The sequence below is a fragment of the Aptenodytes patagonicus genome, chromosome 6 (genome assembly GCF_965638725.1).
Source record: "Aptenodytes patagonicus chromosome 6, bAptPat1.pri.cur, whole genome shotgun sequence".
Lineage (NCBI taxonomy): Eukaryota > Metazoa > Chordata > Aves > Sphenisciformes > Spheniscidae > Aptenodytes > Aptenodytes patagonicus.
The window spans coordinates 60,593,518-60,612,702 of NC_134954.1; the positions used below are offsets into that span (position 1 = coordinate 60,593,518).

The window sequence follows — 19,185 nt, forward strand, 5'->3', positions numbered from 1 at the left end:
CGTGGACTGCAGTACAACTAAGCTGATTTACACCAGCAGATGATGCGGCCCACTTAGTAAACCTGTCACATTTGTGAGGTGAGGGGCAGCCGTGGAATTTAAAACACTCACACTGCACCTTGCTGTTATTGAACAGGAGTTTTGCTAGTTCCTTCCTCTCCCAAAGAGCATGCTTATCTAAATTGGAAGTTCTTTATTTGCCCTGCTCCTTTATCTGGTGTTGGCAATATGTCCTACAAGCCACCAGAAAGGTTCAGTGAGGACACATTCACCAGAGACCAAACCATGCAAATCAGTTTTCTCCTGAATGCTTCACGCTTATTTTTAAAATCTCTTAACGTTTGGATGGGTTGTCACAGGAATGAAAAAAACCCAAACATAAAAAGACTACCTCTTTTTGTCACACCGTGGCTCCAAAACTCTCTAAAGAAAAGCTCTCAAGATTCTGTTAAGGTGGACAAAGCTGGATGAGGTTTAAAAACAAGCAAACTAAACATTCAGACATGGGCAGACAACTGTTATGAAAAATTTCAGCCCTATTTGTCAATGTCTGGGCCAAGTTATATGCAATCGAATACAGGAATCATAGTGGGATATAGTTGGTAACTTCAATAGTAAAACTAACACCATTTTAATTCCTGAGGTCATCACTGAAGTCAACAAAAGGAGGCGTTACAACCTGCTTAAGATAAACACTTAGTAATGCTGAAGGGACAGCTGAGATTACGTCTTCTTGTAACATGGAGGACACCAAGCTGACATGGGTGAAACTGTGTTGTAATTTAGAGACCACTAGGGACTTAGGATCAAAGCTCGCTGCCTACCGTCCTTGCAGAAAGGTCCTTCATAGGCTGAGTTGGTACAATCACAGGAGTAACCATTATACTTCTCCACACATTTTCCTCCATTATGGCACAGGTTACCATAACTGCTGCAATGTCCTGGACATCCAGGTTTAACACCAGGTGTCATTTTAGCTCTCTCTTCAAGGTCAAGTTTCTGTCCATTTAAATGCAGAGATCGAATGCATCCCAAAAAGCCCTTTTGTCTGGAAGCTGTTCCCCCTGAAAAAGAGAAAAAAGGGCATGCATTCATTAGTGAGTCTGTACAGCAATCAAGGCCCAGAAGTCCAATCCAGAGGTACAAATATGAATCCATGAATTTTAAATAATATTATCTATTATATATCAATGCATACAGTGGCAAAAGATGACAGATGGACAGCCCTGGAAACTAAAGGTCTCTATTTATCTTTATGGAAGGACTAAAAAGCTGTATGTGACAGTTTCTTGTTGCCATTCTTCTTCCCTGCCTTATCTACTGCCCTGTCTGGCATTTAAACTGCAAATTCATTTGGGAAAAAGATTAGCTGCTTTATCGTATGTCTGCATATCACCTAATACATGAGAAACCCAAACCTAAGATGTTTTTTTCTATTTGTTGCCATAGTACAGAGTATAAATAACACCCTAATCCCAACAGCAGGTGAGTTACACATGCTGATGAGTCCAGATAGCAGGAATGAATCATGTTCAGCACCAGGCCTGCTGGCTGGAGGGAAATGACTTGACTCAGAATTTATGCATGACTGCCCAACCTGATGTTGCACGTGAATGGCTGTTGTAGGCAAGACACGAGTTCAGGTCACAGGAGTGTTATTTATTACAATTGTTAAACATAATTGCATTTCTTCCTGAAGACCAGAGCTGTATGGATCTACGCAAGAGGGCAGTTCAGTCTCTACAAGCTAACTAGCTTCTTGTCTGCCCAATGAAATTGCTAACAGTGTTACAATGAAGACACTTTTTCCGTAAGAGGTGGTCTCTGAGAATGATAATAATGATGATTGTTAGAGTACTTTGTGCAAATATCACCATATTTCTTATTGTAGGCTTTGTTTGGCAGTTGCCAATGTTTTGCTTTTGAAGATACTGCAATCTTGATTGCTGCTAAGAAATCTGATTCTGGTTCAGGAGTTATCAGCATTTGTAGGCTCTGAAATGCTAGCTTTATTGGTGATTCTCCTGCAAAAGTAGTATGAAAGAAGTTATCTTTCCAAATTGTTCTTCTGTTGAAGTTGGTTCTATATCAAAGTCCATGAGATAAGAGATTACATTTTTTGATAAGTCCTTGCAGAAGAACATCTGTTTTTTCATAAATTGTTTAATTAAAGAAAGACTTCTGCAAACTAAGAGGATGAAGCAATGGTCTGAAAAGCAATCTCACCAAAACTCTATTGTTCTGCTATACCATTCTAGCATATTTTTCTTTCTGGTACACTAATAGCAGAAATACTGGATTTGAATTAGAATAATTGAACTATAGATAGTATGTGTGAGACAGGTTTATTTCATGCTAATTTTATGATGCCTTTCTCAGAGAGACAAATATTTTCAGATTCCTCTTTAGCCAGCTATTCTTTTCAGGTGAGCAAATATTAGCTCACTTATTTTAAAGGCCCTCTGAGCACAAGAATCGGGCCTTCTGCATTTGCTGCACTGTGCACACTCAATCCTTTTCTTTGGAGATTTTGCTCCAAAACCAAACATACCATACAGAATTTTCAGTAATGTCCAAATAAGTAGAAATGTGATTTCTCCCTTTAAGGTTACTGGTTACTCTGTTTTCTTTTGCATGGGAGGTAACCACAAACATTACAAGGAGGAATGACAGTTTCCTTGCCTCTTCTCTCTGCACACATACAAATCCCAGCTGTAACATTTAAAGAATGAGTACAAACTATTGCTAATTATTCCACAGATGTCATGTTTATTGCACTACCCATATTCTTACTGCTCTCTAAAGCACTTTGGAAAGCCATGTAAAGTAAGTTTCTCACTCTTCTCCTCTTCTAATGTCTGGAGAGTATACAGCCTAACAGAGACCATCTATATGATCCTAGATCCACACAGTATTGATTAAGCAAATCTATTTATTATTTGGACATTTGGGCAGTTTTCTTCAATTGAGTAGACCTAATCTTCAAATACCTTCCTGTGAAGCAGAGAAAAAATGAAAACAAATGAACAAAATTCTTCCCCAAATGAGGCTTTGCAGATTCTTCCTATTCTAATAGGCCTGTTGGAGTGGACAATTTCACGGATGTGACCTAAATGTTTTGTTCAGGAAAAACAGATTTTAGGATGACCCTCAGGACTGTAAACACCAAGGTTAAGGGTGTTTGCTGAGTGGAGGTGACAGTCAATTGAGCCATGCTGTTTTCAGCAAGGTATTTATGCAGCTGAATTTTACTGAGAATCCTTGGGGCAAGGAAGAGAGAGTCTGAGAGGAGGGGGCAAGAAGCTCACAACTGAGCACTCGTAGCTTGGTGACACAATTGGCTGAATAATTAACATTCTATCAATGAATTGAGGATTTGCTTTAAAAAGCAAAGGACTTTTTATTGGTAAGAACTGGATTAGGGAGGCTGATGTGGCGTGAATAAGTATTAGGAGCATTCTTGCTTTATGTAACTGATACAAAGAAAAGGAAAGGGCATGGGTGTATAAGAATCATAATTATTATTACTCAGGAGTAAAAGAACTTGCTATGATATTCCTCAGAAGACATCCAAGTCACACTTGCTAGTCTCAAACTGAAAGTTGTACAAAGCAGTCAGGATACACAAGGAGGTAAGCGTTAATTCCTCCTCCTGGCCTCCAAAATATCCCAAAGTGTCTACAGATTCCTCTAAAAACAACAACAGTAAACAAATTATGCCCCTTCTTTTTCTATCATTCCTTTTCTCTGTCTCCCAAGAAAGCTTCTCAGATGTTGACTCTCTCTGGGCTATGTTGCATTTGGACTGTCTACAACAGACAGAGGAGATTCACCCAAGGATTCCTCGCTCCCTTGCTCCAAGACAAAACCAGGAACCCAAGCACTTAATTTTGCTATTCTCCTTAACATACCAAATGAGTAGCACAAAAAATTCTGATCAAGGCTTTATGCATCAAATTAACTTCTTAGAATTTGTATTTTGCTTCTCTGATGTTACCAGTCTGAGTGCAAATCCTGTTCTCGAAGAGGTCTGTGAGGACTGTCTTTCCCCTCCCCATACTGGAGTGTTATGTTCATGCCTTCTCCACTAGGTAAGACAGAGTTTCATCTCAGACTACACCATGAGAGGAGATGATGACACACCTCCTCCAGGACCACAGGGATATACCAGGAGACAGCTGCACTATCCAAAAGGATGTCACTCATTTTGAATGCTGAAAGCGACTGTCCATTGAAAAGAATTATTTTTGCCTGTCCATTCAGAGCAAGTAATGTGCCAAACTGGCCTCTCGCTGGGCAGTTTTGTGCCGTTCATATTATCTAGCATGTACATTTGTTTGGGGTCTGCTCCTTCTACTGTCATTTTTTTAAATTAACAGAAGAAAAACAGCCAGATGCAAGGATATCCATGCTGTGACTGAGGATTATAAACCAGCCTAAAGCAGTTAGATACACAAGACCCACTGAAAGAAAGTGAGAAATGGTTTTCTACCTCCTTTAGGCTGCTTTAAAATCCAAGCTTGTTTGATTTTGAGTGTACTGGCAATGAAAAGTCATTTCTCCCTTCCACTTTGCACATACAGAAAGCTATCTTAGAAGCCTGCCACATACTCCTTGTGTGCCAATGTCGGCCTTAAGCAGACTTTCTGTCTTTATTCTAAGTTATCGCAACAAGTGTAGCTGTAGAAAACCTCTTTCTGGTACTACATAGATAAATACATAAGTGCCCTGTGAGTCAATTACACATTTAACACAACAGCTAATCATAAAACATTACTTAATCTACACTTTTGTCTCTTACTGACTATGTAGAACAGTTTCTCCATAACAGAGAGAAACCATAATTGGATACAGTCAGATATTTATAGGAAGTGATGGAATAAAACAAGAATTGCAAATTCAAATACTGTCACATTGTTTTGCTATGGGTGAGGAGATAAAAGGAGAGGGATTAGATTTGAACACCTTCATTTTGACTCCCCTCCTTCTGCTTTTATCTCCAGGCAGATCCAATAAGAAGGTAGCCATTTTCTATGGTTTATTTTGAACAGCATGTGTAAGAAATCATCACTGCAGCGGAATCCTGGGAACATCAGGCAGTGACAATTTCTTACACAAGCTATGTGGCATGCTGGCCAGAGCAAATGCTTAGGTTCTGCTCCCCCAAGGGGAACATCCCCCAAAGACAGATGTGCAGTGCAGACATCATGTCAGCAAGATGCAAGAACAGCCAAAACCATTGAATCAAACACAAAACAGGGCAATGAAAGGTGGCAAGGCAGAACTGAATGGAGAACAGGAGGTATGGAAAAAAATGGCACCCAAATTCCAGCATTTCTGTGAATACAATGAGTAGTATGAGCATATGGGAAGAAGGATCTGATTCTCAGCTCTACCAATTCCTTTTATACAATATCGATGTATAAAAGAGACTTTAAGGTAAACAGAAATCATTACATGAGTGCATCTTTCCAGGATATGTAAAACTCGTGTGAACCTCTCTATCTGCAGTGTTGTACCAGCTCCAAAATGGAAGTATTTTGGGGTGCATTAGTGTGCAGATAATGAATTACAGCTACTTTATGCTTATCAAGGCCAGAAGTGAGTGAAGAAGCCTTCTTGCAGATAGTACTCACAATCCAAGTAATGTAATGTGAGTTCAAGCCCAGTAAGACATGCCTAACATTCAGAGATACTCCATAGAAATGCAGTTTAAGAACATTAAACACACCTATGGTTACACCTAAGTACATAGAGCAAGTTGAAAATTGATTTTTACCCTAGCAATGACCCAGACAGGCTTAAGTTCACGAACATGCACAACTCAAAATTAGCATAGGGACAACGTAAGTCATGGTGAGACTCCCAGGATCTGCTATAGTCTCTGAACATCTGAATTTCTCTGCTGGAATAAGCAACCATGACATCCAAACCCTGAACTCGCTGTCATTATATATCAGTTAATATCCCTCTGAGACAACTCAGGTTCACATTTTTCACAGTCTTCAGGACACAGCTTTGCATTAGTTCACGGTCAGTGTTTTCTCCATCTAAAAGGACTAGACAGTTGTTGTGATTTGGGGTTTTTTGGTTTGGTTTCTTACAGAAGAGAATATTTGCTCACACGTGGTATATTTTTATCTCTGAATCCAGTCTTTTTTAATTCCTTGCCCAAATTTAAGAGAGAGAATATTATGTTCTCCCATATTTCAAGAAAACTGGTAGCAGGGTAAATAAGAGAGAAACAGCATCAAGGTCTCCATTCAGGAAGACACAAGTGTGAATTCATCCCTTACTGTACATAAAAGAACCTCCACACATAAAAGAGAAATCCTTCACTGTGCTTAGTCATTGGAAAATCTTCAGTAAAAGCTTAAATCTCCTAAAATACCTAAGTCAGCCAATCTGAAAATAAACTTCCAAGGAAAGTCAGGCCTTCTTAATTCCCTTCCTTACAAAGTATTTAAAGGCTGATTAACTTCCTCACAACGTGTCAGTATCGCCGGATCAGAAGTAAATGAAGCACAGCTCCACGACTGCCTACAACTGTTTTGTTAACATTGCTGGAGAAGGCTTCTGTTCAACTTTCTTTACTATAAATCAGAGAAAGTAAAAAGTCTGTTTGACAGGCCAACTTTTAAAAAAAAGCAACAAACTAATATAAAAAACAAAGAGCTATATTCTTCTATTACATACAGTCCCAAATATATCTGGGTTTTGGGTTAAGAAGGAAAAATCTGGCCAAAACAGAAGTAAATAACTCATTCATAAAAGAGGCAAAAACAGCTGACAAGGAATTAATTGGTCCAAATTAGCAGAACTCCTTTAAAATTGTTATATGCCAACTGCCCCTGTAGTCAAATTTTACAAATGTCCAAATTTATTTCATATGTGTGATCTACTGTATATAAATCCCTAAAAGGAAAAGACACAAAACCGCCTCACATATACTGCGCATAGGCTGATGTCTCTGAAGCAAAAGGAAAATAATGATAGTTTGAAAGCTACAGTGGATCTCCATTTGATCATCATCATAATGCTACATGATACTAATATAGTTCCTTCATCCCAAAGGATCAATAAATCCTTCCAGAAGATAAATAAACTAAATTAAATTTTGACATTGAGCCTTATTTATGAGATTTACAAAATATTTGAATTGATTCTGGAGAAGAATCAAGAAAAAAAAAGGTTATATCTTAATGACTAGCTACCTCCAGTGTGGAAACAAAGTTCCATGTTTAAATGGAATGAAATAGGGAGATTCAATCAAAAAATATTTGGAAAATTTTTAAAATAGCAAATCGCATCAGTTATATAGATTATTAATTAAGAATGTGCATACTAATTGTGGAAACCCCTTAATCACTGTCAGTATGCAGAATGCTGCAGAAACAAATATGTTGTGGATTATAGGGGGAGTAGGGAGTAATATTATGTGCTGCTGCTTCTTTCCTTTTTACAATGTTGTTTATGCATTTATTTTTCAGATGGGATAAAATTCACCCCGCACGGTTGAAGTATTAAATCAGTTGCTTCCTATTAGAGATTGGAATGAGACCTTCAGTAGAGACAAATTATGCCACATCTGTGTATTGTTGGACTTCTGCCACCTTTCCCTGGAGCACCCAGGGACAAACAGTGTCAGAATGAGGAGGCTGCCCAGGTTTCCATCTCTTCTGACTGCTTTGAGGAAGACTCAGGAAGTCATGGACAGTTTTGGCCTTCAATATGGTAGAGCTAAGGGCCAAAAAAGCACTCCTAAAAACATTAGGTTTTCTGTCACTTTTGTTCAGGGTTCAGTAAAAGTGTGGATGGACAACTGAATGCAATCTATTTACTGCACAGTGAGAATTTTTCACCTCTTGGCTGAGATAAAGTAACTATGTCCTAGAGTTTAATGTAAACATTAAGGACAATCAGAGAAAAATTTAGGTTTGAAGTCACTGCTGAAGATCAGCTGGTCCAATCTGTTCCTCAAAGCACAGCTACATTCAGGTGAGGTAGATTCACTTCTCCACCAAGACCAACGGGACCTTTTCTGCACAGCTGCTACCCATCCACTCAATCCCCAGCTTGTACAGAGGCATGATGCTATTCTGCCCCAGGTGCAGGGCTTTGCATTTGTCTTTGCTGACAAGGGTTCCTGCTGGCACATTTCTCTGTTGAGGTCCTTAACTACCATGGATTTCCATGATGCAGTTCATCGATTATGTCACTTTAAAACCACCATGAAGTTCATTCAGGTAACCTGTTTATTTTGCCGAGACAGAGAATCAAGCTTATAGGCAGATACTGCTTTTCAGATGTGAGATGGTAAGCAGCTGATATATATGACATACCTAATAGATGACATGATAAATCCTTCATTTTTACTCCTTTAAAAAGACACAACCAAAAATTTGCACAAGTCTATCCAGTCATTAAATTCTCTAAGTTTTCTAACTAGAAACAGTACCTTGGCTAGATTTCTCTGATGTTTCTAAGGCATCTAGCAGCCCAACCCTACTGCCTTCAGGCCTGACCTCCCGCAGAACATGTTCTTAGGATCATCTTAGCATTTGAGAAACAAGTGATTAGCAGCGTGCTTCATACCAGAAAACAGAAACCTTGCACTGTGACAGTCTTAAGCTTCCCATCTGTGAGTTCTTCAGTGAACTTTCCTCTGGCTGAGTCTACCAGAGATCATTTCAGGTATAAATCAACAGCTATGTGGGAAGGACTCCTGGCCATTGATGCAGCTATATCTATTTATTAACAGATTCATTCCTTACGTTCAGAGCCCAGTAATTACTGCACACATACACTATAAAAAGCTCAAATAAATATCCCAAAATCTTCTTAAATCAAAGGGTGTGGATACACTGGTAAACTTTATTAAAATGAATTGACAGATTGAGGTTTGCTATAGCATTTCAGCTAAGTAAGAGAATCCATTTTAAGGAAAGGATCAGTAGTTACCTGAGTGGCCCTGAATAAGAAGTAGGTTACAGCCCACTCCATCACTGAGTGGATTACTCAGAAAGACAGTGTTTGAATATAGAAAAGGGAGAAGTCCCTTTGTAATCCCTGATTATATTATCAAATACAAACTGGTCCTGATCTAGGTTTCATTTGCAAGGGAGATAGGGAAACAAACTATATGCAAACAGAGATATATTTTTTTTTTCCCTTTGAAAGATCACCTTCAGTTAAAATAACTGTATTTGCTTTGACTGTGTTGATAGTTCTCTCCCACATGCACTCTATGGCCAAATAAGGGTTTTGGCAGGCAAACAGGAACAGACTTGAAGACCATACTGTCATCAGGTTTTGCCCCAGAAACTTATATGATGAATTTGAGCCTTTTACATTGCATCTAAAAAGAGAGATCACATTTCCTACAGCAAATTACACAGCCAGTGCTGCGCAAGAAGAAATACTATGAATTCTTTGTCAATAAATATGTTTCATTGTCAATAAATATGTTTCAAGCGATCTTAGACCCTAAAAATACCATCTAGTATAGTATGGTTAAACTATGGTTAGTGATTTGAGTGTGAAGGCAGTAGTTTGGGTTTACTTTATGTTGCAGGAGTGGAAGAAGAGAAAGCAGAATTAGGTCACCACATGCAAGCTCAATGGTGAAACAATAGCATTACCAAGGTATGGACATAGAAATATTGTACGTATCTACAGAAACCCTTAAATGGTCCCTACCTACAAATAATTGGCTGTTGAGCTGCAAGCGGAAGTGCCCCTCAGCAGGTGCCTCCAGGACCTTCTTGGGGAGGCTGTCCACCTGGAGAGAGGTTTGCTTGAGGTTCCTCTCTGCTCGGATGTAGTGCCACTGGTTGTCATTCAGGGGTGTGGGAGACTGCACAGTGGCTTCTGTGGGGCCATTCCCAACATCTATGGAGAAGGTGATCTCTTTGGGGGCTGGAATACACAAACAGATGTGAAGAGGAAGTGAAGGTCTGAATTAAATCGTGGTTTTGACATCAAGAAATCTTACATAAATATAGGGTCCATTAACTTTTATGTCAGCAAATAGTACGGCATCATTTACCTCCCATCTCTTACACAGCAGCTTATACATAAATCTAAGCCTGCAGCCTCACTGTTTGATCTCTGCTGTGATTATGCTTGGCTGTGGGTACCCATCTTTTTTGCTATAACAATTACAGTGCTCTAGAAATAGTAGTTTATTCTCTTTTTGAAGTAAAAGTGCCAAATGCTGTACAAAAGTCACACAATGGTAGCAAAAGATTTTGGACAAATAATGCTAAGATGGGAGAAAGGATGAAGGAGATCTTTCTGACTAAATCTTTCAAAATGCATGTACTTAACAATTACAGAACTTGGCTGCAAATGGTAGGAGAGAATCCTACAAGCATTCTTTGCCTGAATAAGCCTGACCTGGGAAGCAAGGAAAAACAGATGAGCAGAACTAGTTCATTGGTGATCCTAAACTAAAGAGGCATATGTAACACATGTCCAGAGATAGTAAGGCTCCTAGAAACAGGACGATAATTGAAAAACAACAACCATATAAAGGAGCCCATCTTGCCCTGCTGGAAGCCTGAAAGGGGCCAGAACTTTTTAACACTCTTGTTATTGATTATTTTTCCTCTTTCTAAAATGCTAAATACACCAGAAAGACCAAGAACCAGGTCCACAGACCGCACAACCAGAAGGCTGTGGACTGAAAATTCATAAAAAACTGTTATTTCAAGCCCAACAAATTGGATAGGTCTGGTTTTGGAAGCTGCTTCTTAGATAGTTAAGATAGGAAACACTCCACAGGCATAGACAAAGATCTGTTCTGAGCCCCTGCATCTGCTAAAAGGCCGTTTCACTTTGAAGCAGCTGGTCTGTGGAACTTCCTTGATACAAGGCCTTTAGGCTGCAAATTCCATCTGGCAGCAAGAAACACACCACCAAACTATTAATGAGAAGCCTAAGTTTAAAAGACAAGACTTTCCCCAAACTTTTAAATAACTCATTTCTCTGGGAATACAGATTTAACGCACATACAAAAGCTTTCGCTAAACAATCCTCCTAGTTGTTTGCAGTATTTGTTATATTTGATATCAAAATGACATTTTTACTTCTATATCCCTGAGAATGAAATGCAGTACACTGAAGAATAACCAATTGGACTTTGATGTGCAATTAATAGTAAATCATACCTCATTACATTGTGATAATGCACCACGACTTTTACCATTGGTTTAATGAATCGAAGGGCCTTGGGGCCCTGTTTTATTAAATTTTATGTTGGAGTTATTATAAGCATATTATAAAATGCATAGCACCCAGTTTGTTTTTCCTAAGCTTGACAGAATTTGGAATACAGAAGTTATATTTCATGTGAAAGCCATGGTACCCTTTTGTCACTAATAAATATTTGAAGTCATCAGAACAAGAGTGAGGCAAAACCTCACTAATTAAGTTCCCTGCTACTGTCCGTTAAATACTGAGTAGCAGTTGTACTGCAGTCACTTACTAGATTTTGAAGTATTCAAGGCTCATTACAACTGTGACTGACTTATCTTGCATTAGCATCCTGTCCTCCACAGACTCTCACCTCGTAGCTGTACCATACACACTGAGTTCCTCTGAAACAGTAGGGCTGCATCAGACTGGGTATGTTGCTGATACAGAAATAAAAGTAACCATCAGAGTGGTTGTATTAAATTTTTCAACTTTCAACTAAAATTGCAGTCTATAGGTACATCTAACCAGTAGCTTTTCTATAAAGAGCAAAGAAAAAATTAATATCAGTGTTGAAAAAACAAATTCAGTCACCTGTTTGTTTAAGAAAGATAAACCTAGCCATAACAAGATTAAGTGTAATGACCAAGGCTACACAGGGAAAATCTGAAAGGAGAGGTAGATAAATCCAGATTAATGAGTCTTTATGTCTCCATCTTATCCTCTTCAGGCACATCCAACCATCTCAAGACAGAAGAAAACATATCTTTCACACTTCCCTGCACCTGTCAAATTGGGCAAATACACCAAGATTTCTCAACGGTGAAACTTACAGCTTATTTCAACTCGTATGAAGTCTTTAATCCCAAGGTTTTCCAAGAACACCCCGGAGACGGCAGTAGTTTTGAAGAAGAAGGAGATGTCCGCGCTGACCTCGGCATGGAAGGTGGGGAAGTGCAGGTAGGAGGCCTCCGTGTTGAAGGAAGCGGCGTTCCAGAACTGCCCTGCAAACACAACCCCCTTCTCTATAGTTAATTGGCACAGGACAGCAGCTGTGGGCTGCATGTGGAAAGCTACCTTTCATCAGATAAACACTTTTTTTTTTTTTAAAAAAAAAAAGGAACATTCTGTACCTATGGAAATCGAGAAGAGCTAGTACTCACTGTCTCCATAGCAACGCAAAGGGCCGATTTTCCAAGCAGCCTCAGAGTTTGATCTGTTTGTGTCAGTGATCACTATCTGAGTTACTGGCAAATGGTCTTTGAAAGCAAGGAGGCCAGTATCATTTGTCCTGGATTATAATAAACAAACAGAAAGAGACAGATTAACCACAGCCAAAATCCCCAGCATTATATATATGCAAGGCAATACTTGAAAGATGCTTACTTAAAGATGAAAGGTCTTTTGCAGAATTACCTTGAAGACTTGTGAGCGGTACACACCGCTTAAGAGACATATGTGCACATGTATGCTCTATGCTCAGACATAACACCGACCCCAGAAGACTCTGTATTTGGATACATTATGCTCTCTGGTATGGACTGTAATTGTGTTTCATTTGTGCAGAATGATTGTGAAGCTGAGGCAGAGTGCTGCCGTTCTGCCCAGTGGGTATTAATGTAAACTGGGCTCTACTGAGTTTCCTCAGCAGGATGAATTTGATGTGGATCAGGTATAAGCCCAAGTTTGCATTTCTGTTAAGTTAGCTGGAGACAGATAATGGCATTTATGCTGGCTTTATACTTTATCCGAGCAGGAAGAGGACACGCGATACCTGATCCAGCATGGTGTTAGCATGGGGCAGCCAGACAATACCTGATCCAGCCTCAAGATGGCTGGTACATGACTGACTCGGCACACTGCAAAGATGGTTGAATTGGCAGAGTGAGTTTGCAGTGAATCAGCCCTTTGTATTACACACCTGTGGAAATTTTGGTTCAGCAACTGAAATACTGAAGGCTCATTTACTGCATTGTCAAACTACAGTCTCTTGTTTGTATCAGCTGGGCTTATTCCTCAACTACGACTAACTTACACATGGCTGCTAGAAAGGAAGAGAAAAGAAAGAAAGATTCCTAAAGGATCATTTCTTTGTTTTTATTCTGAGTGTGCTGGGCAAATTGTTGCCCCCAAAATGCAGCGCTGTATTTCATGGTAGCCCTCTGGTCTCTAAGCCGATTCAGTGGCTTTGACTCTGGCAGCGTATACAGATGTGCATTCATCCCACTGTACTTCATGGACCAAACTGAGTCCCTCAGGCATCCAACCCTGACCTTACCAGAGCCAAACTGCCCTCTCGAGTTATTTCTCTATCTATTAATTATAGAGAGGCAAGTGCTACCATATCTTATCTCCACAGTGATGAGTCTTCTCTTCTCCTAGCTCTTTTTCTGTGTCGAGGTCTGCTGTGCATCTGGGCACATAAGTCTGGCACAGCATCTTTCATGGAGCCGAATCTCAATAGTTTTGGAGACAAGGATCCCTACCTCTGCATGGCCCAGCAATCTGCATGCAGGGTCTGGACTCAACTCACCTGTCTGCTCAGAGGTGAAAGATTACATGCTGCACATGGGGATGGCAACAATGACCGGATCCAAAATATCAATAATCCCAAATTTACACCCACTGCTCTTCCAGGCAGGTATGACACAAAGCCTCAGGAAACAGGTATCACTTTTAGAGCGATACCACTGCCAAAGAGTCTGACATCCCAGGCAGGATCCCAGACTACCTATATGCTGCTCATAATACCACCTTCTACAAAGGTACCTCTCATTATAGTTCCAGCTGTGGGAAGGGACACAGGACTTAAGCAAAGAAATAATAATCAGGATGAACACTGCAGCTGTGCTCTGACACACAACCTCGGCTGTTTGCTTGGCTAAGTGCTCTACTCTGACTAATGTCAGAAAAAATAGAAGGGGTATTTTGATCTTTTTGATAAAGGCTGCATACATTTCATTTATTTTTCATTGTTTCTAATTGCATGCAGCACAGTTAATTGTCTCATAATTCCAAGGGGAAAAGGAGAGGTACCCTCTCCGACCCTAACATTTTTTCTTGCTTCAGTGGGTGTCTGACATGCAGATAATTACAGACAAAGTGCAGCAACATGAAATTCCCAGACACGAGGCAGAGTGATGCCTTCAATACAGACTCAGAAGGAAAAATACCATGTATGAATCAAAAGTACATGGTCTCCTAATCTCTTCACAGAGGTCTCTCAGCAGCATGCTCACATAGATTATTGTATCAATCTTTGAAAGTTAGTGTAAATGCTCTCAACAGATTATGAAACAGTTGTAACAAAAGCTGAACTATTTGAGTATTTCTTAGGAAGATAATTAAATAAGGCATTTCAGTGGGTGGGAGGAAGAAGAATAGGCAGAATGAATGAAAGAAAGGCAGAAAGATGCACAGAAAGAGGACATCAAATATGCAATATACACATGAATAACTAAGCTGGCATTTACTTTTTTTAAAATTAAAAAAAAAATCACAAAATATTTAGGGAGGTTTCCTGCAAATTTATTTTCATTCAAAAAATAGTTCAGTCTTTTGACTAGCTATGATCAGCATTAAAATAAAAATCAGTATCTTCCTACAGCTACCACTTAAGATATCTACAAAAAAAATGAAATGGTGACATTTTAAAGATATCTATTCCACATCTCTGAAAACTGCATTGCTTATTAGATATTCTGTTATATTGCATGAAGTTCTTTTATATCAAATTTTATGATTCTGAGTTTTTACTAGTTATATGCCAGTGTCACAGAGAACTTTAGTAGCATAGCTCAACTGTGAGAAAGAAAAATATTCTAGAACTAATAAAAATCTTCACTTTTATGTTAATGCCTTGAAAACTCAATCAAGTTTCTCTTGAAGCTCAAAGAGCACATTTTATGTATTTTATTCTCTCACACATGGAAAAAAAGACTTGTATAAAGATACGTATTCTCATACAAGCAGACACTGAAATAAAACCTATCAGAAAAACATTCTACCCTTCAGAGAATGTGTTAATGACAGGAACAACATACCCATTGTTGCGGTTTATTATTATTATTTCATGGTGGGAAACAAGTTTTTGGTGAAAAGTCAACACCTAAGATGCTTCAGCTGAGAAAAGCAGAAAAGAGATTTGAAGACACTATGCAGGCCCTCATGGGAGCTAAAGTTTGAGTGTCTTAAATTCCTGGTATTCTTTAAGGTGAACATATTTCAGAGTCCATTTCTTACAAAACACCACGATTCCTTTTCTCTTTATGTGGAACAGCATGGCAGACTCTCAAATATAGCGTATTATGCCTCAGAGAGGAGCAAGAGAGCTTCATGTACCTGTACAATAATTTCCTGGAGGCACTGCTATGGCATTACAAAATACAAATATTCCAGGGTTTGGACAAAACATTTGGAATTTTGCCTGAAGGGGGCTTGGGGATCACTTTTCATGTACTACAGTTTTCAAACAAAAAGAGCTATTTTCTGATAGAAAGCATCTGCACTATGACGTGCACAAACATGATTGTCTTTTAAACAAAAATAAAACCTTGTTAAATTCATTATTTTTGTATTTGTTCCCAGACCTAGTTTTTACTTGTATGTATTTTAATTTAGCAGTTCACATACACTTAAAACCAGATTATATTTGGTTTTCCACAGCTGCTTCTCAGGTTAGCCAAAACCACTGCTTTATTTCTGTAGCGGGTTTCACATAGCACTCCGTGACCACTTCCATCGAGCATGCCTCTTGTACCATGTTATGCCCTGCTGCTCAGTATTGAGAACTACGGGTGGGGTCCTGCCTGCAGGAGGGTCCTGGGGGGTTATGCTCCTTGGCCAGGAATGCAAGTTAAGTCCCGATTTCACAAAAATCAAAGCAGGTTTTATCCCTTTCCTGAAAGGAGTCCTGTACACGCAGAAAATGATACAAATAAATTACTAAACTTGGGAAGTAGACCTTCTGCTCACCTGACTTGGCACTCAATTCAGCACAGATTCAGATGAAAATCCAAATGTTTTTCAGAGGGTGGAAAACACCCTCAACGAACAGATGTTTCTCTGAGCTCTTTGCATAAAGGATAGTATCAATTTGTACTTCCCTCAAGCAAAACCAAACCAAAACAAATCCAATAATGCCCTTTAAATTAAATCACTGAAATATTTTTAGTTATGGGTATTAAATACTGTTGGATGTCATCTATTTATCCATGTCTGAAGATTAATGTCTGTATCTACCCAAAGGACTTCCCCAATAAGCTATGAGGCATGTTACACATCAAACAAATGCTCTATGTATGGGGGGAAAGGGGCGAAGGAAAAAAAGAAGAAAAAAATTTCGCTGCAAGTGCAGCAATGCTAAAGGTGATAGTGCAGCAACTGGATACTTTAAGATGTAGCACAGGTAGTCTTACCTGTAAATGACAAATAACTATTTTGATGGTAACATTATGAGACTATTTTTCTTCTTCCTAGCTACTAATAAAAGAATGCTCAAAAAAAATCTCACTCTATGGTATCCTAACAGTGTAAACCATCATAAATTGGTAATCTCTAGGTAGCTGTTTCCATATTTTTTCTAACAGATGGTAGAGCAGTGGTGCCATTAAATATAATTTCTTCTCATATGATCCCCTATTGGTATGTTTTCTTCTTGTACATTAATGAAAACTCTGGTGGGGTCTGAGCCTCAGTAGCTCAGATATTCAGTACAGATTTTCATGAATAGAGTACATTTGGGGAAAAGAATACTATCATCAGCAGATGTCAATGAACAGCATGAGGAACAGGCCAGTGAAAGAGGCTTCCATCAGAGAAAGTTTTGAGCCCTGTGCAGGACATATCACTAATAATCCAAAGGAATACCTTGTAATTGCTATCTTATCCACCAGCTGCATCCAAAAATGCTTTACTGGGTCATGATAAAGAAAAAAACAGCAGCAGAAGAGGATATACCTAATAGTCAAAGGCAAGATGCAGTGGCTATATTTTGCTGAATTAGAGAAGAGGTACAGAGAAAGAGTTTGGTAATGATAGTAATGAACTGATTCCTGACACCTCAGGGGCCTGCTACAGTCAGCTCTCTGCAGGCAGCTTTTCTAGTTCATTGACAAATGCAGTCATGAAGGCAGATATCCAAGACAGCTCTATACAGGCCAGGTCACCTCCGGCAGGGTTTATTTATGAGCTTGCAGGCTCTGTGGAGTTGCCTGCACTGCTTCTGGGGGAATGGATTCAGTGCGGGATAGTGGCTCAGCAAACAAAATCTTTCAAATCTGGGCTCGTCAGCAGCTGGGTTTCTCTGTTCTGCTCTCCTCAGCCCTTCCAGTTTTAGCATCCTGGCTCTGCCACAGCTTTGCACAAAGATAGCTCGTCCAAAGAGGGCTTCATTCACTCCCACGTGGCTTTACTCCTCCTAGAACAAAGCTGGATATAGTCAATATATCTCTGGGAGCCAAAGTGGGTCTGACAATAGTAATATCCCCCCTCCCTTTTTTGCCTCCCCTTCTTTTCATGTCCTGTGGTTTCGTTGTTGCTTGCAGTACCCCAAAGGCACGGTAAAGAGGTGAATGCGTGTTACTTTGGAAATGGGAAGACTCAAAGGCTTAGTTCTCCAGTGAAGAAGGCTGCTCTGGAAGAGAAAAGAAGAGGATACTCCTACAATTTGAATAGGAAGAGTGGAGAATAGAAATGAAAGATAGCCAGTCAGCTACTGGTTGGAATCAACACTGTCCACCACACTCTGCTGAAATGCCCGAGCTTCCTGTACAAAATGACTTCCAGAGATGCTGCTCTTTCTGTACAAAATAAAAAGCTGTAAAGTTCTCCAAATTCACAAGGTTTCCAGGTGAATGCAGTCAGTAAGAAATAGGTTTGGTTTGTAACTGGCTTCAATCAAGTGTTTGCATTTGAAGTGGAAAATGGATTCCAGACAGAGAGACCGAAGTAGCAAACAGCCTTTTTTTTACTTGAGATGAAAGACAACCTGGGAGAGGTATTTAAGGATCCAAAGGATCTCTAGAATGGACTTAAGATAACACAACCCTGTCTGGATTTCAGAAATGTTTTATTCTTTAGATCAGTTTAACACCTTTCCCCAATAATGCCTGCATAAAGAATGCACCTTCTGTTTGAAACAGGGCATATGTTTTGAAAGACAATTGCTTTGAAGGTAAGTGCTTGAAGCTATGGCAAATCTGTCTCATCTATACATAACTTGTCCCAACAGTTAACTATTCTCAGTGTTGGAGAAGGGGAAAAGAGAGAAAGAAAACATTTTCTGAACTAGATTTAGCTTTAGCTTGCAGCTACTGGATTTCTATGAATGTTCCCACCCACTAGCAAGAGCTTTCAACAGTCAGGAATCTCTCTTTTTTGGAGGCATGCATAAACTACACTCAAGTCACATTAAACACCTTTCCAGATCCCTTGCTTGGGTCAGGGTGACAACTTATGCCTCTGCTCCCTCAGCAGAGGTCTTCTCCCATTCTCCAGCAAATACCATGAAGATGCTCCACTATTCTGCAGTGACAGAATTAGCTGTCAACATACTGCAGAGTTTGGAAGTATGGTGAGGAGCTGCATGGAAAAAGATACTTTTCACTAGAATGCTTTAATAAAAAGAAAGGTGAAAAATACAAAAGCTTTCTCCATATAGCATGCAACCAATTATATTCCTGTTTATCTGGCCAGCATAACTCCAGGGGGACTAATGGTGTCAAGTAAGAGCCAAGACACAGCAGCTGGCTTAGGTGTCATCTTAGATATCATTTAAAAGTCAGCATGCCTAGGAGTGCATATTGTGTGTCGTCAAACACCTGGCTCAGGACTTTTTTCAGGTCTGTTTTCTCTTGTATTCCATTTCTTTTGCTGCTCTGAGAAATTAGTAGCTGCTTCTGCACCCAAGACAGTCTAGGGGAACCAAATCAAAGCAAAATGCTAAGCCTGTCTCCTCTTCAGAAGGACGCTCCAGCTATTCTGGTGAGT

General features: G+C 39.5%; 1 protein-coding gene across 1 annotated transcript in view; it reads right to left on the reverse strand.

Moving 5' to 3' along the window:
* Window positions 1-19,185, reverse strand: part of CNTNAP5 (contactin associated protein family member 5) — a 310,358-nt gene that overhangs the window by 42,372 nt on the left and 248,801 nt on the right. The window contains exons 15-18 of the mRNA XM_076342919.1: window positions 12,360-12,487; window positions 12,030-12,200; window positions 9,700-9,918; window positions 825-1,064 (exon numbers count right to left, since the gene is read on the reverse strand). Of these exons, the coding sequence (XP_076199034.1) occupies window positions 825-1,064; window positions 9,700-9,918; window positions 12,030-12,200; window positions 12,360-12,487 (758 nt within the window). The remainder of the gene's footprint in view (window positions 1-824; window positions 1,065-9,699; window positions 9,919-12,029; window positions 12,201-12,359; window positions 12,488-19,185) is intronic.